Source organism: Salvelinus sp. IW2-2015, linkage group LG36 (assembly GCF_002910315.2).
Source record: "Salvelinus sp. IW2-2015 linkage group LG36, ASM291031v2, whole genome shotgun sequence".
Lineage (NCBI taxonomy): Eukaryota > Metazoa > Chordata > Actinopteri > Salmoniformes > Salmonidae > Salvelinus > Salvelinus sp. IW2-2015.
Genome location: NC_036875.1, coordinates 8,195,507 through 8,218,461, shown reverse-complemented (window position 1 = coordinate 8,218,461; position 22,955 = coordinate 8,195,507). Strand labels below are relative to the sequence as shown.

At 47.0% G+C, this 22,955-nt stretch overlaps 1 protein-coding gene across 1 annotated transcript in view; it reads right to left on the bottom strand.

Annotated features, from left to right (window-relative positions):
• Positions 1–22,955, bottom strand: part of hdac4 (histone deacetylase 4) — a 238,108-nt gene that overhangs the window by 41,082 nt on the left and 174,071 nt on the right. Inside the window, 8 exon segments of the mRNA XM_070437721.1 lie at positions 4,791–4,878; positions 5,032–5,087; positions 9,461–9,568; positions 13,101–13,147; positions 16,083–16,185; positions 18,366–18,499; positions 19,049–19,241; positions 20,502–20,714. Of these exon segments, the coding sequence (XP_070293822.1) occupies positions 4,791–4,878; positions 5,032–5,087; positions 9,461–9,568; positions 13,101–13,147; positions 16,083–16,185; positions 18,366–18,499; positions 19,049–19,241; positions 20,502–20,714 (942 nt within the window).

The window sequence follows — 22,955 nt, the reverse complement described above, 5'->3', positions numbered from 1 at the left end:
GTATGTAGGCCTCCTTGCTCGCACACACTTTTTCAGTTCTGCCCAAAAATTTTCAATAGGATTGAGGTCAGGGCTTTGTGATGGCCACTCCAATACCTTGACTTTGTTGTCCTTAAGCCATTTTGCCACAACTTTGGAAGTATGCTTGGGGTCATTGTCCATTTGGAATACCCATTTGCGACCAAGCTTTAACTTCCTGACTGATGTCTTGAGATGTTGCTTCAATATATCCACATAATTTTGCCTCCTCATGATGCCATCTATTTTGTGAAGTGCACCAGTCCCTCCTGCAGCAAAGCACCCCCACAACATGATGCTGCCACCCCCGTTCTTCACGGTTGGGATGGTGTTCTTCGGCTTGCAAGCCTCCCCCTTTTTCCTCCAAACATAARGATGGTCATTATGGCCAAGCAGTTCTATTTTTGTTTCGTCAGACCAGAGGACATTTCTCCAAAAAGTACGATCTTTGTCCCCATGTGCAATTGCAAACCGTAGTCTGGCTTATTTATGGCGGTTTTGGAGCAGTGGCTTCTTCCTTGCTGAGCGGCCTTTCAGGTTATGTCGATATAGGACTCGTTTTACTGTGGATATAGATACTTTTGTACCTGTGTCCTCCAGCATCTTCACAAGGTCTTTTGCTGTTGTTCTGGGATTGATTTGCACTTTTAGCACCAAAGTACGTTCATCTCTAGGAGACAGAACACGTCTCCTTCCTGAGCGGTATGACGGCTGTGTGGTCCATGGTGTTTATATTTGCGTACTATTGTTTGAACAGATGAACGTGGTACATTCAGGCATTTGGAAATTGCTCCCAAGGAAGAACCAGACTTGTGGAGGTCTACAATTTTGTCTGATTTCTTTTGATTTTCCCATGATGTCAAGCAAAGAGGCACTGAGTTTGAAGGAAGGCCTTGAAATACATCCACAGGTACACCTCCAATTTACTCAAATTATGTCKATTTTTTATTTTATTTCACCTCTATTTAACCAGGTAGGCTAGTTGAGAACAAGTTCTCATTTGCAACTGCGACCTGGCCAGTTAGCCTATCAGAAGATTCTAAAGCCATGACATCATTTTCTGGAATTTTCCAAGCTGTTTAAAGGCAGTCAACTTAGTGTATGTAAACTTCTGACCCACTGGAATTGTGATACAGTGAATTATAAGTGAAATTATCTGTCTGCAAACAATTGTTGGAAAAATGTCATGCACAAAGTAGATATTCTAACCATCTTGCCAAAACTATAGTTTGTTAACAAGAAATTTGCGGAGTGGTTGAAAAATGAGTTTCAATGACTTCAACCTAAGTGTATGTAAACCTACGACTTCAACTGTACATACCCTAGCTTGACAGTCTTTATAAGCAGCGCTTTTTGACACAAATGTGTGTCGTACTGATAAATGACATGACGCACAGTGTCCAGCGCTCTTGCAAGATCTGGTACCAAGATTATTATGGCATCAATTTCCCAGATTCTAACGCCAGACATATGTCTCATATCATGTTATACAGACAGGTACTGTATGTTGCCACTGAATAACTTGGTCTGTAAAAGCATTATATTAGACTCGCAGAACTAGGGCTGACCCCATTTAGTCGACTGGTCGATTGTTTGGTTGTTAGGCTGTTGGTGGACCAAGATTTTTTTACTTGAGCGGTAGCACATATATATACACTATACTGTATATACATAAGTATGTGGACACCCATTCAAATGAGTGTATTCGGCTATTTCAGCCACACCTGTTGCTGACAGGTGCATAAAATCGAGCACAGTCATGCAATCTCCATAGACCAACATTGYCAGTAGAATAGCCTTACTGAAGAGCTCAGTGACTTTCAACGTGGCACCGTCATAGGATGCCACCTTTCTAACAAGTCAGTTTGGAAAATTTCTGSCCTGCCAGAGCTGCCCCGGTCAACTGTAAGTGTTGTTATTGTGACGTGGAAAAGGCTCAGCTGCGAAGTGGTAGGCCACACAACCCCACAGAACGGGACCGCTGAGTGCTGAAGCGTGTAAAAAAATCGTCAGTCCCTGGTTGTAACACTCACTACCGAGTTCCAAACTGCRTCTGGAAGCAACTGTTCGTCGGGAGCTTCATGAAAGGGGTTTCCAAGACCGAGCACCATGCGCAATGCCAAGCGTCGGCTGGAGTGGTGTAAAGCTCGCTATCATTGAACTCTGGAGCAGTGGAAACATGTTCTCTGGAGTGATTAATCATGCTTCACTATCTGGCAGTCCGACGGACAAATCTGTGTTTGGCAGGTGTCAGGAGAATGCTACCTGCCCAAATGCATAGTGCCATCTGTAAAGTTTGGTGGAGGAGGAATAATGGTCTGGGGCTGTTTTTCATGGTTCGGGCTAGGTCCCTTAGTTCCAGTGAAGGGAAATCTTAACGCTACAGCATACACTGACATTCTAGACATTTGTGTTCTTCCATCAAACACCTTTGGGATGAATTGGAATGCCGACTGCGAGCCAGGCCTAATCGCCCAACATCAGTGTCCGACCTCACAAATGTTCTTGTGGCTGAATGGAAGCAAGTCCCCGCAGTAATGTTCCAACATCTAGTGGAAAGCCTTCCCAGAAGAGTAGATGCTGTTATAGCAGCAAAGGGGGGACCAACCCATGATTTTGGAATGAGGTGTTCGACGAGCAGGTGTCCACATACTTTTCGTCATGTAGTGTATATTCAAGGTCCCCAAAGCACACACATCCCTGGGTCGCTCCTCTTTTCAGTTCGCTGCAGCTAGCGACTGGAACGAGCTGCAAAAAACATTAAAACTGGACCGTTTTATCTCCATCTCTTCATTCAAAGACTCAATCATGGACACTCTTACTGACAGTTGTGGCTGCTTCGCGTAATGTATTGTTGTCTCTACCTTCTTGCCCTTTGTGCTGTTGTCTGTGCCCAATACTGTTTGTACCATGTTTAATGCTGCTACCATGTTGTGTTGCTACCATGTTGTTGTCATGTTGTGTTGCTACCATGCTGTGTTTTCATGTGTTGCTGCCATGCTATTTTGTCGTCTTAGGTCTCTCTTTATGTAGTGTTGTGGTGTCTCTCTTGTCGTGATGTGTGTTTTGTCCTATTATTATTTTTTATTCCCAGCCCGTCCCCGCAGGAGGCCTTTTGCCTTCTGGTAGGCCGTCATTGTAAATAAGAATGTGATCTTAACTGACTTGCCTAGTTAAATAAAGGTTCACTTTTTAAATATTTTTTATAAATATAACCACTTGGTGTGTGAAAGGGGGAAAAATGTAGTGCTCTGATCCGGTGGAAACGTAATTAAATAGGCCTACCTGATTACTTCTTATCCCTTGCACAAATTACCTAAAGATCTGTCTGTCCGGAGCTCACTGGCCCAAAATATGTTATACAATGCAAGTTCGCTAGCACCAGCTTCAGGCCAGACCAAGTTGATACAACGTTTCAAGTTCCTTGCAGACAGGCCATGTGTAGCCAATGTAATTTATAGGATATTTATTTTTATCAGGATATTTTCTACCTGCAGGCTGCAATGTTTCTTTTGGGGGCTTTATGCAGGCAATTTTGACATAGTTTGAAATGGCTATAGAAGTTATTTTTTGAATTTTGATTTAGCACATCATGATTTTGCAATACGAAGACTTTATTATAAATTAAATGAAACTGTTCCATGAAAATGTGCATATGAAAATCATAACTGGTGGTAGAAATGGTAAGATAAATTGGCACTACAAATGGAAAAGGTTGCCGACCCTGATGTAGCCCATTACCCGGCAACTTCAGGAGCTTAATGGCAGAATCTGTGAAGGCGGAGGAGGAGGAGGGTCAGATTTTTTTTCCTCTCTTCCAGTTAGGCTATCTTGATCTCTGGCTCCCTCTTGAGTCATTTGTGTGTCTTAATTAATGCATCACAGTGTGCTTAAAGCATCAGATAAGCTCAGTAGCCTATACATAGTTATTTTTATTAACACATAGGGTGTGTCTATATAGGGAAAAATACACATTTAAAAATATGTTTAAAAAGGCGGCTCTCGGTCGACAAAGATTTTMTTTTGTTGGGGACATGCCCTACGCAGAAAATTAACAAATGTTAATAAAGATTTCTTTTTAAATTTTATTTATCCATTATTTTACCAGGTAAGTTGACTGAGAACACATTCTCATTCACAGCAACGACCTGGGGAATAGTTACAAGGGAGAGGAGGGGGATGAATGAGCCAATTGTAAACTGAGGATTATTAGGTGACCGTGATGGTTTGAGGGCCAGATTGGGAATTTTAGCCAGGACACCGCGGTTAACACCACTACTCTTACAATAAGTGCCATGGGATCTTTAATGACCTCAGAGAGTCAGGACACCCGTTTAACGTCCCATCCGAAAGACGGCACCCTACACAGGGCAGTCTCCCCAATCACTGCCCTGGGGCATTAGGATATTTTTTAGACCAGAGGAAAGAGTGCCTCCTACTGGCCCTCCAACACCACTTCCAGCAGCATCTGGTCTCCCATCCAGGGACTGATCAGGACCAACCCTGCTTAGCTTCAGAAGCAAGCCATCAATGAATGGTATGTAGGGTGGTATGCTGCTGGCAAAGACAGGTCACATTATTTTATATAATAATATATGTCATTTAGCAGACAATTGTATGCAGAGCAACTTTAAAGACATGCGTGCATACATTTTACGCATGGGTGGCATCAGCGGGAAACGAACCCACTACCCCCTTGCAAGCGCCATGCTCTAATGACTGAGCCCCACCTCATTCTGTGTGAAAGCACAGGAAGTCCAAGGTGAACTCACCCAATCCACAATCAGGATCTTACTGACACTGAGCCTCTGCTGCAGAAGTTTAGCTGCGATGGCCACGGAGTTGAAGTAACAGAATCCCCTATGTGATGGAGTGATGAGAGAGAGAGAGAGTCCAACAGGTATTGTGATTAGGGTTCTGATAATTAGATTTTGCTCGAAATCTCATACTGTTTCCATAACAATAAGATCTGATCCAATGAGAAGAAAGAAACATAAATGACGTGGGACTTACATAGGTGTGCTCTCCTCTGCGTGGTGTCCAGGGGGCCGGACTACAGCAAAGCCGTTCTGCCAATCAGAGAAGAGGGAGCCATGTTACCCATAAGGCCTTGATCAGTCACAGACTAACAGACACTCGTACTATAATAACACAGATAAACACATAACCCCATAAACACACACGAAAATACCTACTTACACACACACACACACACACACACACACACACACACACACACACTACACACCACACACACACAACACACACACACACACACACACCACACACACACACACACACACACACACACACACACACACACACACACACACCAAAAACACACACACACACACACACACACATTCCAGTTTCTCCATGCAGTATTCAGTTCTCTGCCTCTATGACCCTAAATCCCCTTGTGGCTCACAGTTAATTGTTTTGCCATTGACAGGGAGGAGGGTCAGACACTGCCGATGACACACACACGCGAAAATGTTTATTCTATTCTACTGAGCCATTTACTTTATCTTGTATTATTTCTTATTGTTGTTGCATTGTCGAGAAGGAACCTGCAAGTAAGCATTTCGTTGGACAGTGTATACCATGTGTATCCTGTACTTACGACTAATAAATCTTGAAACACGCACGCACACACACACACACACACACAAAGGTATGGCTGACAGCTGAGAGCAGCAGTGCGAGGCGTGGATGTTGTGTTAATGTAGGGACCTGGGGGACTCCCGCTGCTCCCGCGCCGACTGTTTACAGTCCTGGTGTAATGTGGGGACATATGGGGACTGGTAGGGACGCCCAGTGTTTTTGGGGCCCTGACTGACTGTGGTATGTGTACATGGTGAGGTGACCTGTGTCCCTGTAGTCCAGTCTAATGATGTTGAGGCAGCTGCTGTGGATTACTCTCCACCTCGCCTGGCCGCAGAGGATATTATTCTAGCAGAGGGACAGAAGGAACTCAGATTCCCTCTGACGATAGGGACCGCTTTCAAAGAGCTGTGTGTGCGAGAGAGAGCGAGTGTGTGTGATTTAAAGAGATTAATGGAATTCCATTGAGTTCTATTTTAGAAACATTGATGATGCAGATGCAAGGCTCACTTGAACAGGCACGAGGGGGTGGCAGGTGATGTTAGAGTCTGGTTTGCCTCTCTGGGGTTACGTGTGTGTGTGTGCTAAGATGGGGTTAAGGGGCAAGGAGGTCACTTCCTGTGATCTCTAACCCGTATGTAGAGCGCAGGCATTTTTTCATGAATCATTTCAGGTCCTTATTCTTAGAAAGAGAGCCATGCCCTCGATAAATCAATCGAGATAAATGGATGAACAAACGAGTTCATGAACGAATAAAACAAGTGAATAAATCTCAGTAACAACAACCAGTGGTGTTCAGTAAATGGCTTACATACTCATCAACAGATACACTCCAAACAACAACCTTCAAATAACAATAGATCACATCCATTTTACGGTATGCACTAACTGCCTCCCCAAACCAACGCTTCCAATTCCACTGGGACAAAAAAGAGAGTGAACATGCTAGTTGAAGCCCTAAGTCCTAGCTGAAACCCTCTGCGAGCGTTAGCAATTTAGCATCCTATGCCAACGGCGGAGAGACGGATTATCATAAGTCTCCGTTACCTTACCCAGCTCTGCAGGTGGCTAAGGTGGGCAGGCTAATAAAGCCGGGGTGTTAGCGGGGACTATTAGCGTTAGCCAATTAGCGATGCCCACGCACTAGGCCGCCCCGCGGAGTTCAAACGACAGTCGGGCGCTGCCAGGAGAGGCCACAGACACAGGAAGGGAGGCGGGCAGCAGGGGAGGAGTGTCTGTCTGGAAAGTGCTAATGAGAGCTTTGCGGTAGGGAGGGGCATTCCTACCGAGTCTGGAGGTGTTAAGAGAGAGCACGGCTAACAAGCCTAAATTAATAAAGCTAAGCTAGCCCTGTGCCTAATTCAAATCAAATCAAACTTTATTTGCCACACGCCCAGAATACAAGTGTAGACTTTWCCGTGAAATGCTTACTTACAAGCCCTGCAGTTCAAGAAGAAGAAAATATTTACCAAGTAGGCTAAAATAAAAAGTAATAATAAAAAGTAACACAATAAGAATAACAGTAACTAGGCTATATACAGGGGGCACCGGTACCGAGTCAGTATGCAGGGGTACAGGTTAGTTGAGGTAATCTGTACATGTAGGTGGGGGCGAAGTGACTATGCATAGGTAGCAAACAAACAGTGAGTAGCGGGGGGGGGGTGTCAATGTAAATTGTCCGGTGGCTATTTTTATGAATTGTTCAGCAGTCTAATGGCTTGGGGGTGGAAGCTGTTGAGGAGCCTTTTGGACTTGGCACTCCGGTACCGCTTGCCGTGCGGCAAGAGAAAACAGAGAACAGAGAAAACAGTCTATAACTTGGGTGACTGGAGTTTCTGACAATTTTATGGGCTTTCCTCTGACACCGCCTATTATATAGGTCCTGGATGGCAGGAAGCTTGGCCCCAGTGATGTACTGGGCCGCTACTACCCTCTGTAGCGCCTTACGGTCAGATGTCGAGCAGTTGCCATGCCAAGCGGTGATGCAACCCGTCCGGATGCTCTTGATGGTGCAGCTGTAGAACCTATTGYGGATCTGGGGGCCCATGCCAAATCTTTTCAGTGTCCTAAGGGTAAAAAGGTTTTGCCGTGCCCTCTTCCCGACTGTCTTGGTATGTTTGGACCATGATAGTTCGTTGGTGATGTGGACAGCAAGGAACTTGAAACTCTCGACCTGCTCCACTATAGCCCCGTCGATGTTAATGGGGGCCTGTTCGGCCCGTCTTTTCCTGTTTTGCTCACATTGAGGGAGAGGTTGTTGTCCTGGCACCACACTGRCAGTTCTCTGACCTCCTCCCTATAGGCCGTCTCATCGTTGTCYGTGATCAGGCCTACCACTGTCATCAGCAAACGTAATGATGGTGTTGGAMTCGTGTTTGGCCACACAGTCGTGGGTGAACAGGGAYTACAGGAGGGGACAAAGTACACACCCCTGAGGGCCCCCAGTGTTCAGGATCAGCATGGCAGACGCATTGTTGCCTACCCTTACTACCTGGGGGCGGCCCGTCAGGAAGTCCAGGATCCAGTTGCAGAGGGAGGTGTTCAGTCCCAGAGTCCTTAGTTTAGTGATGAGCTTTGTGMGCACTTTGGTGTTGAACACTGAGCTGTAGTCGATAAACAGCATTCTCACATAGGTGTTACTTTTGTCCAGGTGAAAAAGGGCGGTGTGGAGCGCAATTGAGATTGCGTCATCTGTGGATCTGTTGGGGRGGTATGCGAATTGGAGTGGGTCCAGGGTGTCCGGGAGGATGCTGTTGATGTGAGCCAAGACCAGCCTTTCAAAGCACTTCATGGCTAGCGACGTGAGTGCCACGAGGCGGTAATAATTTAGGCAGGTTACCTTCGCTTCCTTGGGCACAGGGACTATGGTGGTCTGCTTGAAACATGTAGGTATTGCAGACTCGGCCAAGGAGAGGTTGAAAATGTCAGTGAAGACACTTGACAGTTGGTCCGCGCATGCTTTGAGTACACGTCCTGGTAATCCGTCTGGCCCAGCGGCTTTGTGAATGTTGACCTGTTTAAAGGTTTTGTTCACATCGGCTACCGAGAGCTTTATCACACAGTCATCCAGAACAGCTGGTGTTCTCGTGCATGCTTCAGCGTTGCTTGTCTCGAAGCGACAATTTGGTAAAACTGATTTAAGTTTGCCTGCATTAAAGTCCTCGGCCACTAGGAGCGCCGCTTCTGGGTGAGCATTTTCTTCTTCGCTTATGGCCTTATACAGCTGGTTGAGAGCGGTCTTAGTGCCATCTTCGCTTTGTGGTGGTAAACGAATTATACAGATGAGAACTCTCTTGGTAGATAGTGTGGTCGACAACTTATCATAAGGTACTCTATCTCAGGCGAGCAATACCTCGAGACCTCTTTAATATTAGACATCGCGCACCAGCGGTTATTGACAAAAAGACACACACCCCCACCTCGTCATACCAGAGGTAGCATCTCTGTTCTGCTGGTGCAAGGAAAATGGAAAATGTCCAGAAGTTCTTTTCGGTCATAAGAGACAGTAGCAGCAACATTATGTACACAATAAGTTTAAAAAAAGAAGTTACACAAAATGCATTTTTTTTAAACAAAATTGCACAATTAGTTGGGAGAATGTAAAACATCAGCCATGTTCTTCGGCGCCATATTAATAGACCTCACTTGAGTGGGGCTAGCGTTAACGCCGTTAATGTGGTCTAATGATCAACGCTCCCACTCTGCCACCTATTCACCTGAGATGGGCTAGCATTAGCATTCAGCGTCCGACGCGAGATGGCATTATCGTTGGTAATATAGGCATTCAGACAGACAGACAGCTAGACAGACACACGATGACGAGGGACATGGGGCTAACCTTGAGCTCTCCAGCCGCCACTTTGAAGACCAGCTCCACAACGGAGCCCACAGCCAGACGAGCCGCGCTGGACGAGTGGACCTCGTTCCAAATGGTGTCGCTGTCCACCTGTGAACACGAACACACATGCACATTTATGTAATGCGCAATAGATACGTGTTCATGTATAATGCACAATGTAAACAGGGTAAAGCATACAATTAGACAATGTTGGACCAGGATGGCTGTGGTGCCATTTGTCCTCCCAGTCCCAACAATTCCAGAGGTAGAAAGAGTGAAGAAGATATGTGCACCCAAGCTACAATACAAAAGCCCCTAACCACACTCACAATCACACAGAGTCTTTACAAATCCCTTGTATTGTATCAACGCTTGCACAGGAAGAGCGGGGGGGAAAAAGGGACTTGATTGCTGAGCAGAAAAGAGACTCTCAGAGTGAGTTATGGGTCAATCCAACTGACGTGAATGACTCCCCTTACAGACAGAAACTCAGTTTGGACAGCCAGGCTTAGTTTCTTGTATATGCGCACGCACGAATAGCCTGCTGGCACACACAAACACACACACACACACACACAAACACACATGCACAAAACATACACACAGTTGCACAAACACACACACAAAAACACACAAACACATGCACGTCCTGTACGTCAAGCTAAAGGATAGGGGGAACTAATTTGCTCTTCACACGTCTGTCCGTCTGAGTATGCTTCTGGTGGGATCCCATGGGGGAACACAAAAGCATGCTAGTAGAGGTGTGATGTTAACGTCCGGGCTGAGAGGTGAGATGGCTTTTATTCACAGACGCTGTCTCTTATACACATCTAGATGTGTATAAGAGACAGCACACACACAAACACACATGCACAAAACATACACACAGTTGCACAAACACACACACAAAAACACACAAACACATGCACGTCCTGTACGTCAAGCTAAAGGATAGGGGGAACTAATTTGCTCTTCACACGTCTGTCCGTCTGAGTATGCTTCTGGTGGGATCCCATGGGGGAACACAAAAGCATGCTAGTAGAGGTGTGATGTTAACGTCCGGGAGAGAGGTGAGATGGCTTTTATTCACAGACGTGTGTCAATATTGAGCCATGGGAGAAGTTTGGGAGAGATGAGGGATATACTGTAGATGGAGAGAAATATTAAATATTTTAAAGGGGGGGGGGGGAGAGGCATGGAGAGTGATGTGGGATGGGGTGGGGGGAGCTGGCTAGTCCCGGTGTTGTGGAGGTGTGGGTGTGCATGTGGTCAGAGAGAGAGGCCAGGCATTCATCAGTCGGGGCTGATTATGCTGACACACGCCTGCTCCGTGGCCCCAATCACAGCGCACACACACAGTACTTCTACACACATCTTTACTCCTCTACACACCACTAGACTACATATTGTTGCACACATACACACACTCAGCATACATATAGGACTCTTAACTCCMTGTTGTAACACTGACTGCATGGTTCCTTGTGGATCAAGGAACCAACTTGTGCTCTCTCTCTCTCTCTCACCCCCTCCGGGTTAAGGTTGAATTCTGAGATGGAATAACCTAAGGAMAAGAAAACAGCTGGCAGAGGGAAAGACAGGAGGAGAGAAATAGGGGGGATAGAGAGAGAGAGAGAAAGAGAGACTGGCTTCCAGTCGAAGCTCGCATCCACTACAAGCCCATGGCACTTGCCTATGGAGCAGCAAGAAGAACTGCCCCTCCCTACCTTCAGGCTATGTTCAAACCCTACACCCCAACCCGAGCGCCCCATTCTGCCACCTCTGGTCTCTTATCCCTCTTGGCCCTCCAAGCTCTCCTCTGTCCTGGCACCCCAATGGTGGGACCAGCTTCCCCCTGAAATTAGGACAGCAGAGTCCCCTGCCCATCTCCCGAAAACGTCGGAAACCCTACCTCTTCAAACAGTATCTAAAATAATCCCACAGCACCCCCCATTCACACTACCGCCTCACCCACCTCCCCCACTAGCTCTGACCTTGCTACTTCATTGATGAAAATGTASATACGGTGGCTGTGATATGTGGTTGTCTCACCTAGCTATCTTACGATGAACGCACTAACTGTGAGTCGCTCTGGATAGGAGCGTCCGCCGAATGACTACAATGTCAACGTAAATGTAGAGAAGGGATAGAGCGAGAGGGAGTCTGTGGGGGTCCTGCAGGGTTTCTGTGAACCTCGGGGTCGCTGATCGACTCTGGCGATCCCTGCCTGCTGCATTTGGCTTTTCAACGGCAGGAACGCTCAAGGCTAGAGTTAGAAGAGAAAAGGAACACAGGGGGCCTTTTCAAGTCACGCCAAGAAGGACTTTGTCACGAATTGTGAGTCTGCGGTGCATTTACGATGCAAAGAAGACTGGAGGGTTGGGGGGAGAGGGCACGGGGGAGTTGAATGAAGAGTGACGGCTGCACCAGAGTGAGTGAGTGAGTGAGTGAGTGAGTGAGTGAGTGAGTGAGTGAGTGAGTGAGGAAGTAATCAAGGAAATGAATGATAAAGTAATCGAGTGATCAAGCAAAAAAAAAATGGAAGAAGACGACAAAATGTGACAATGTACCCTGGGATGAACTGAGGAGTGTGTAAAAAAGTGAAAGAAAAGATTGCGCGAGGGAGGGAGGGACACAGCGCCAAAGTATGTCACTAGCCCCTAAAGGAGAAGAAAGTGCAACGTCGGAAGGGCAGAGTAGCCCTGACGAAAGCGACTTGCAAGACTGAGACTGAGTAAGACGAGGCGAAAGAGGCGCGCCAGTACGAGCGATAGGGGGATACGAGAGAGAGGAAAACGAGGGACTYGGGAACCAAAGAGAGTGAGGGAACGTGTTGGAATGAAAGAGTGGCAGTTCTGCTCAGGCWGAKYGGGTAATTTGATGAGCCGAGGCGCTGTGCTGGGACTACAGGAAGACAACAATTTAGCCTKATTTCCATAAAACAGAGCAGATCCCCTTCTGTTTCCCGCCGGCAGCAGCGGGCAGCACAACAGACCCAGCTAGACGCCCTCCGTGGAGAGAGAGATAGGTAAGGGGGAGAGGGAGAGGGATTGAAAATCAGACCTCAGTCAACATATTGATCTAGGGAGCAACAAGCACACAATCTGAGTTCACACGCTCCAATACACACTTCCACACATACAGTACGCAAGGGAACACACACCCCATGAAGACAACGAAATGCAAGCATACAGACAGAGGGTCACACACATACACTAACCCAGCTGACCTTGTTCTTACCTGCCCCCCCCCCCCCCCCAACCTTCACACTGAAAGGAACAAGCACACACACACACACAACATAGCATTGCCCCCCAACCTCCCCCTTAACCCCCCCCCCTCCAGTGTCCCCTCAACACACAGACAGCGCCCTCCCACCCACTCTACAGGACACAGCTTGTTTTAGAAAACATATGGTCACAATTACCCACTCGACAGAAAGCAGAGCAACAGTTTTGGTTGCCTCTGGTGCTCCAGGGTGGTGTGTGTGTGTGTGTGTGTGGTGTGTGTGTGGTGTGTGTGTGGTGTGTGTGTGTGTGTGTGTGTGTGTGTGTGTTGTGTGTGTGTGTGTGTGTGTGTGTGTGGGATAACACGCCATACCATTATTAGACAGGGGAGAATAAGTAGGGCAGTGACTTACCCCTACCCCTCCACAAGGCAGCCTCACGAACATGGGAGTCAATGAACCTGAGAGGGAGAGAGAGGAAGAAGGGGGGTGGAGAGAGAGACAGAGAGAGAGAGAGGTTAGAGGCAGCCGCCAGAATACTCCCTTGTCACACAGTATGCCCGACCAGTCTCTCCAGTCAAGAAGCATCTGCAAGATGACTACAGCGTCAACTTAGACACGACATCCCCCTTTGAGATATAAACGAATCTTGACCCGTACAAATTCGAGCAAAACGTTGTGAAGTGGAAACCCCACACCCTTAAAACAACACCCTGCGTGATTTGAGAACATAGGCTACACCTGTGTATGTGCGTGTGATTTTTAGTGCAGTCTAATGGAGAGAGCAGCGTTTCACCTTTGGGCCTGAACATTTCAAATGTGTCTCYGTAACCCTTCACTATTCTTAGTGGGCCCTGAGTTGATCATTACACTTCTGCATTAATATGAATTCATATAGCAGACACTCCTAGAGCATTGACGCATGACAGAATACACAACATAATCACACATATTTGAAGTAAACACTTTTAAAATGGTGCAAGTGGAAATACGGAAAGTCCAACAGTCCAAAACAGTGTTTCTCCTGCGGGTACTTGGGGGTCGTTCAGGGGTACTCCGGGCAGAGCAAAATGTACACCGTGCTACAGTAACTAAAAAGGTTTGGACAAAATGACTGTTCTTCGACAGGCACTGCTTGGTTCACTCCGATATGACAGCCAGGGTYGTCATAGTTCGATGTTTGAGCCAAGCCGTTAGTCATCCTCTCTCTCTCAACCAATAGGAAACATTTAGGTGATGGATCAGAACACTTTGGGTGGAGGGAGTAAACACAGAGGGGTGATGTCATGGAACATTGTTTGTGTGTGTGTGTCTGTGCGTGCGGTCATTATTGGCAGAGAGGTAGCGGCCTTGACCGAGCATAGGGACAGACTTGACCTAGCTCCAACTGTGGCGAGATAACACGAGAATGGAACGACAACAAATAAAATGGCGGTTGATTAGGTAAAAAAAATTAAAAAACGCTGGAGCTTCCTGGCTTTTTCTTTACACAGAAGGCTATAATGCAGATAATAAAGTTGATAATGGTCTGGTGGAGGAACACTACCATTAGACCAGCTCTGCCCTGTAATAACAGACGGCGGAGGTGTGAGAGGGGGGAGATAGCAGTCTATGGGAGACTGTTATCGTCGTATACACTCTCATACTGTAGGCAATCTTGTTCATGTACTGTACTTTGTGCATGTAAACCAAATCAAATCCATTTGTATTTGTCACAGGTGTAAACCTGACCGTGAAATGCTTACTTTACAAGCCCTTAACCAACAATGCAGTTCAAGAAATAGATTTAAGAAAATATGTACTAAATAAGCTAAAGAAAAAATAAGAACGAACACAATAACATTTTCAATAACGAAGGCCATATCCATTCAATGTGTGGTGGTACAGGTTAGTCGAGGTCATTTGTACATATAGGTAGAGGTAAAGTGACTACGCATAGATAATAAACAGCGAGTAGCAGTATTGTACAAAACAAATGGGGGGGGTCATTTGATTAATTGTTCAGCAGTCTTATGGCCTAGGGGCATGACTTGGCGCTCTTGTAACTCTTGCAGTGTGGTAGCAGAGAGAACAGTCTATGACTTGGGTGACTTGAGTCTTTGACTATTTTTTGGGCCTTCCTCTGACACAGCCTATAGAGGTCCTGGATGGCAGGAAGCTTGGCCCCAGTGATGTACTGGGCTGTACGCACTACTCTCTGTAGCACCTTATGGTCGGATGCCGAGCAGTTGCCATACCAGGCGGTGAAGCAACCGGTCAGGATGCTCTCGATGGTGCAGCTGTAGAACGTTTTGAAGATCTGGGGACCCATGCCAAATCTTTTCAAGCTCCTGAGGGGGAAAAGGCTTTGTTGTGCCTTTTTCACAACTGTCTTGGTGTGTTTGGATCATGATAGTTTGTTAGTGATGTGGACACCAAGGAACTTGAAATTCTCGACCCGCTTCACTACAGCCCAGTCGATGTTAATGGGGGCCTGTTCGGCCCTCCTTTTCCTGTGACCTTCTCCCTATAGGCTGTCTCATCATTGTCGGTGATCAGACACTGTTGTGTCGACAGAAAACCTAATGATGGTGTTGGAGTCGTGCTTGGCCACACAGTCGTGGGTGAACAGGGAGTACAGGAGGGGACTAAGCACGCACCCCTGAGGGGCCCAGTGTTGAGGATCAGTGTGGCAAACGTGTTGTTGCCTACCCTAACTACCTGGGGGCAGCCCGTCAGGAAGTCCAGGATCCAGTTGCAGAGGGAGGTGTTCAGTTCCAGGGTCCTTAGCTTATTGATGAGCTTTGAGGGCACTATGGTGTTGAACACTGAGCTGTAGTCAGTGAATAGCATTCTCACATAGGTGTTCCTTTTGTCCAGGTGGGAAAGGGCAGTGTGGAGTGCGATTGATATTGCGTCATCTGTGGATCTGTTGGGGCGGTATGCGAATTGGAGTGGGTCTAGGGTGTCTGGGATAATGGTGTTGATGTGAGCCATGACTAGCCTTTCAAAACACTTCATGGCTACCGACGTGAGTGCTACGGGGCGGTAGTCATTTAAGCATGTTACCTTCGCTTTCTTGGGCACAGGGACTATGGTGGTCTGCTTGAAACATGTAGGTATTACAGACTCGGTCAGATACATGCCAATCCTAACTTCTGACATGCATTGATGTCAATGGAAGACAATGTGAAAATTTGACTTTAGTGGGAGTTGGGATTCGCCCTCACTATACTGAGAGCATCTACACAACTGATCCTGTATAGTGTATTAAGCACCAACACCCACTTGGGTATGGGCCATATCCACAAAGCATCTCAGAGTAGGTTTTCTGATCTAGGGTCAGTTTAGCCTTTTAGATCATGGTGAATTAGATTATTTGGACAGATCCTAGATCAGCACTGGTGTAGGACTTACTGTCTAGTTTCTGTCGGAGTGGGTTGGTTCCATACAGAAGGACGTGGGCCTCAGAGTGAACCGTCTGCAACTCCTCCAGAGTGGCTTTCCGCCCTCGGATACACTGCAGAGAGACAGAGAGACAGAGACAGAGGTAGAGAGACAGAGACAGAGACAGAGGTAGAGAGACAGAGAGAGAGGTAGAGAGACAGAGAGACACACAGAGACCGAGAGACAGAGAGAGAAAGAAAGAGCGAGAGGGGAGAGAGAAAGAGAGAGAGAGGGGTAGTGAGAGAGGGAGAGAGAGAGAGGGGGAGAGAGAGCGAGAGGGGAGAGAGAAAGAGAGAGAGGGGTAGTGAGAGAGGGGGAGAGAGAGCGAGAGAGTTGGTCACACTTACTATGACACCTGTATCTGTAATGCTTTATCCATTAGTTATAACACACTCCTGCTTTACTAATCCCCAAGGGTCACCTGAGCTTTTGATGGACAGGAGGGATGGAAAGATGAAAAGGAGGGAGTTGAGGAGGATTGGAGAGGAGGGGGGGGACAGGGTAACACCTGTAGCCAGGAATCTCCAATTAGTTACAGTGGTGGTCGTAAAGGAGGACCGAAGGGTGTGTGTGTGTGAGTGAAAGAGAGACAAAGAGAGAAAGACAGGAGAGTGAGAGAGGAGAGCAGAGGGGAAGGGAGGGGAGGAAGTCTGGGGACGGGACCTGTTTGTTTGTTTGTGCCATTCAGGAAAAACAGAGACGGCAGCTATGCAACCAAGCGTAGCGCTGACGCAGTGAACGAGTGAGATGCAGAGGAGGTCAGACACAAACACGCACAGCGCAGAGTGTGATGCAGGATAGATCATCCCCATTTAGGAACCATTACACTGTGTTTATACCTCTCAGATGAACAGTAAAGCATGTCTCTTGCTGAGCAAGTATGTGTGTGTGTGTGTGTGTGTGTGTGTGTGTGTGTGTGTGTGTGTGTGTGTGTGTGTGTGTGTGTGTGTGTGTGTGGATGGTCACATCTCTCTCTCTGTCTCTCTGTGTGTGTCTGTGTGTGTGTCTGTCTGTCTCTCTGTGTGTGTGTGTGTGTGTGTGTGTGTGTGTGTGTGTGTGTGTGTGTGTGTGTGTGTGTGTGTGTGTGTGTCTGTGCGTGCGGTCATTATTGGCAGAGAGGTAGCGGCCTTGACCGAGCATAGGGACAGACTTGATCTAGCTCCAACTGTGGCGAGATAACACGAGAATGGAACGACAACAAATAAAATGGCGGTTGATTAGGTAAAAAAAAATTAAAAAACGCTGGAGCTTNTGTGTGTGTGTGTGTGTGTGTGTGTGTGTGTGTGTGTGTGTGTGTGTGTGTGTGTGTGTGTGTGTGTGTGTGTGTGTGTGGATGGTCACAGAACAGGTGCAGCGCGTGATAAGACCCACTATGATAAGACCCACTATGATAAGACCCACTATTAGCTCAAATTCAGCTTCAACCCACTAGCAGCTTTTAATCTCTACCAGCGCTTCAAAACAACAGAAAACTTCAAAAACAACCCCCTAAGCTAAACACTGGTCTAAGATCAGTTTAGAATTTTCCCCCCCGAATGGTTATGGTTAGGACTTGTCAACGGTTTGCTCTACGGGCAACTTGCTGTGGGCTGTTTTGTAAACAGGGAGGTTGGTTTAACACTGCCCTCTCCTGGTCAGAAATGGTCTGAAAGTGGAATAACGGCTCCATTTCAATAGTCCAGGTTGGATGGGTAAAGGCAGCCACTTTATACTATTGAGAAAGGTTGGCAAACAAACTTCCTCAGTTACTCTGACAGGGGACCTGAATTTATACTCCAGAGTGGATTCCTCTCCTTAGTCTCTGCACTGATGGAAAAAAAAGACTATATGGGTGAAACCACAGAGCAGGCCACACTTTAACCTGTCCTATTACTTTTGAGTCAGTGCTGAAATCAGGGATACAATGGAAGAAAAGGAGCATTTAGCAGATGTTTCTAATCCAGAGCGATTTACAATTAGTGCATTCATGTTAAAGGTATACTTCAGTATTTTGGCAACGAGACCCTTTATCTAATTCCCCAGAGAAAAGGGGGGGGGGGGGGTTTCAAGATACTCTTTAAAGAGTTCGTTTCAGACATTTTCGGAAGATCGACAGGGATGTTAGGGGAATCCTGATCCACCAATGGGGTGCCAGGACAGAGAAGAACTTTGACTGGTGCTGAGCGGGACCTGCCCTCCCGTTGGGGTGGGAGGGTCACGAGACCAGAAGTGGTAGAACGGAGTGATCGGGTTGGGGGTGTAGGGTTTCCGTACCTCACACTTGCCCCTCAGTCCAGTCTCCTGCAGTCGGGACCAGATGCTCTGGATGCGTCCGGCGTGCTCCGGGTGTGTGTTGGTGTTGCCACACATACACTGGTGCTTCTGCATCAACGTGTCATACACCAGGCCTGGAGGGGAGAGGGGAGACGCACACACACACCCACAGGGTTATGAAAGACAGTGTTAATAAGACTGTTTGGGAGACAGGTTCTGACAACAGCACACGCACACTGCACGGCTGATCAGTATGCTGGACCATGGGGCTCTCAAAGTGGTTTAGGGGAAAAAGAGAGCCGAGGTAAAAAAAAAAAATGTTTTCACCGAGAGAGGACAGACTAATCTAAGAGAACAGGGAGTGTGTGTGTGAGTGAGATACAGACTACAGGTTAGAGAGAGAGTGTGTGCGTGGTGTACCTCGTGACCAGTTCTAGTTACTCATTGTGTATTTATTCTTCGTGCTACTATTTTTCTGTTTTCTCTCTCTGCATTGTTGGGAAGGTCCCGTGAGCATTTCACTGTCAGTCCACACCGGTTGTTTACCAAGCATGTGACAAATACATTTGATTCGCTTGTGCTTGTGTTTGTGTGTCTGTGTCTACACATGCGTGTGTGAGTGAGTGTCTGTACGTATGTGCATTTGTGTGTGTGATACAGACAAGGGGTGCTTGGACACTAACCAGTGGTGAAGCGAGGCTTGGTGGGCGGTTCCTGCTGTACCACAATGGGAGGGAAGCAGGCTGAGGCGGGAGATGATTGGGCCCTGGAGAGGGGGCGGTGTACTGGGAAGGTGACTGACAGGCCGGCTGACTCCATGGAAGCCTGGTAGTTCCTTAACTGGATCATCCTCTGCTGCTCCAATAACACAGCCTGCTGCTCACACAGATACAGAGAGACAGAGAGAGAGAGAGAGACAGAGACGGGAGAGAGACAGAGCGAGAGGGGAGAGAGACAGAGCGAGAGGGGAGAGAGAGAACAAGAAGACAAGAGACGAGAAGGAGAGACAGAGAGAGACAGAAAGAGAGAGAGGGAAGAGATAGACAGAGAGAGAGAGGCGAGAGAGACAGAGAGAGGACAGAGAGAGAGAGAGAGAGAGAGAGAGAGAGAGAGAGAGAGAGAGAGAGAGAGAATGTTACACACACGTAAGCTAATACACACACACCAAATTCTGCTTTTGTGTGCATCTGTTGAACTGCTGCAGGATATCTTACTAACCAGAAGATGGCGCTCGACGCATATGAATCTACTATCATAAGCTAGACAGACATGTGGATTAGATGTGTGAGCGGCTTTAGGAACATTAAGATACAAATGGTATGCAAGTATGCATGCATTCAGTATCATTTCACTTAGAATCAGCCCAATTCCTGCGAAAGCCTTTGGTGGCACTGGCATACTGGTATGAACGTATTTAGTATGAACAATATACTATAGGTTTTTCCTGTATGGTGCTATTGGGATCCAGATTCTGAAACTGTACTGCCACTTAGTGAATTGCCACTACGGTAATTAACAGAGCAGGGTTAGACTGGGGTATCGCTCCTTGCTCTAACACTTCATTTCCCAGGGGCCCCCAGTGCTATACTTCCTGCCGGGGGATGTGGGGTGTGTGGGCGTCATGGTGACAGGAAGGACAGTGGATTTGGACCGACTGCATGGCTGCATGTTAGACAGGGATGACATGGTGTTCTGGCTAAGTGTGTTTGTGTGTGTGTGTGTGTCGGTGTGTGCGTGGCCCTCGGGAGACTAACTCAGATTCAGCAGTAGAGAGGAGGCGTGAGGCTGACCTCAGCCATTCAGATAAAAACCTGCACGCTATTTCACTTTGTGAGTAGGAGTACAGCGTGTGTGTCATTGTGTGTGCTTGCATGTGTGTGTGTGTGTGTGTGTGTTTGTTTGTGTGTCAATWCAGCAAGAGTAAGCCATGTGTGGGTGTCGGTTTCTCGTGAACTGACTAAAAATGAAAATAGCCTACATTCTGTTCACTATCACACATGCAGTACACGTGTGTGTAGTCTTCTTTCTCGGTCTGTCCATTTGGATATTCCAGCTCTTTTCAACATTTTTTCAAATGTTGTGTGTCAAGTGTGTGTGTGTGTCTGTCTGTGTCCTCTCCTCTTTCCTCTGTCCTACCTGTCTGAAGAGCAGCTCCTGGTCGATCATCCTCTCTCGGTTGTCCCTCTCCTCTTCCTGAGGGTCCGGGGGCTCCTGCTTGACCGTCACCCCGRGCATGAGGACTCCTTCCTGGGGACACAGGGCTTGGTGCTCCCTTAGCTCCTCTTCTGTCTCCTCCGGGTGGCTCTCGTGCTGTCGACCCGGCCCTGGCTCGCTGGGCTTGGCCATCATCTGAGGAGGAGGAGGAGAGGGAGGGGGTTGAGGTCAAAGGTTAGAAGATCTGGCAGTGGGTGTGGATAAGTTACACACACCCGTACCAAACCTAAGTAACGATAACCGTTGCAATACATAGTTTGGGAAATGTTCTATTTCTGGGTGACCACAAAGAAAGCCCACTTCCTTCATGCCTATGAGGGCAGTATACTAATTTCCAGATTTAAAAAATGTTCAACGGAAATGGAGAGTTAGTTAAGTGCTTCCCAAAATGTGCGTCGGGACCGCCACAGCCAGTCCCTCTTGGGTTTAAACGCAATCAAAGACATTCAAAAGCCTCATGTGATCACAAAGAAAATTGGGGAACCACTGTTCTAGGAAAGTTTCAGCAGAGCCATATCTAAACATAAGGATTCAACCCTGTCCTTTATTCTCTCCTCCAATGATCCAAGTGTATTCCATCAAGTGCATCTGTTATGGTACTGTTAACAGTTAGACAGGTGTTTTGGCTTCCGGTATGATCGTCTATGTGTAGATGAGGTGAGTTGATACGAGTTCAAAAAGAGGTTTCGCAATTACAATCTCTCTTTTGCAAACTTTTCCTTCGGAGCACAGAGAAATCCATAAATCCTCCGAGCAACATGTCTACATTTAAACGCACGGTAAACAAACGTCACTGCTCATGTCCAAACCGCCATCTATTAGCTCAGATGACAAGCTGACTGGCTGGCTCTTATGACTTGTTGCCAGAAGCTGGTTTGTTTAGATTATAAAAGGTTAGTCCACCCACGGTCTCCGGGTTCACACAGACTCGCCATGAGAAAAAGAAAAACAGAATAGATAGAATGAGAGAGAGAGAGAGAGAGAGAGATAGAGCGAGAGATAGAGGTGAAGCCTCATCATACAAGCAGAGAGAGAGAGAGTGAAAGAGAGAGTGTGAAGGAGAGAACGAAAAGAAAAGGAGAGAGGGCTGAGGTCTCACCATAACAGCAGGGAGAGGAAGGGAGAGCGAGAGAGAGAGAGAATGGGAGATTAGCCTCTATAAACAGGAGGACAAAGAGGGTACTTCTGTTCAAAAAACAAGTGCGGGAGAGAGGGATCAAGAGAGGACATCAAAGGGGAGAGAGAGGGGGAATGAAAGAGGGACTTTGGGTAAGGTAGAGGGTTTAGAGAGGAAGGCGAAGAGAGTGACAAGAGAGAAATCAGAAATAGAGTCAGAGAAGGCAGCCCAGAGAAAGTGAAAAAGAATGAGAGCCAGACGAGGGCAAGAGAAAATGGAAGAAAATGAGACACAGAAATAGAGAAAGAGACAGAGAGCGAGAGAGAAACAGACACAGAGATAGAGAGAGAAGAAAAGAGACAAACGAGAGACAGAAGGAAAGAGAAGTAAAGAGAGAGAGAGTGTAATTTCAAGATTGTGGTGGATGTCGCTGTGCCAGGCCAGCTGGGTCCATCCAGCTCGGTCGCCACGGGGATGTCCAGGGTAACCACTACACCCCCCCGTCCGTCCGTCCTTCACCCCCCTTTCCAGTGTCCCAAGTCGTAGCAACCATGTCTGGCAGACGCACGCACTGGGCCCTGTTGGCATGACGCCAGGGGAACCGGCTCATTGACGTCAGAGCACCAGTCTCTTGCCTCATCCCCCTCTAAACACAAGCCACTCTTTTTACACTCGCTCCCCCCACCCCTCTCTCTTTTATTCCCCTTGACTCACTCTCTCTTTTATTCCCCCTGACTCCATCTCTGTTTTTCGCGAAATTCTCTCTATTTTTTAAAGGGGAAACCCTCTTTTGGGATTTACACCAGCTACATAAGGGATGAGGTTGCTTTGAAGTTGGATGCTAAATAAACACATTTGAAAGTTTTGGAGAGAAAGTGGGAGCCTACTGTAGTTCCTTTAATGCTTAAATACTGGTAGTTAAACAACTCCTCGACACTTAATATCCAAATATACATTTTTTAAAGCTTTTCAGCTTTGCTGTACCTTTCATCCAAAACATGAAGCAAAAAGTATGTCTCTTCAAATATGAAACTTTTTGACAGGAGATGACAACAGTACCAATATGGAATTATTGATATCATGGAGACAGCTGATTCAAGTAGTAAAGTGACAAGTGACCTCTTATGGATCACCAGCAAACAATCAATGGATCCTGAAAGTCAGCAACCCAAAATATGACTTGTTTTAGCCGCATGCTAACCTGGATCCTACCACTCCCATTGCTTTTCAAGCAACAATGCTAATGCTAAAAGGTTGGG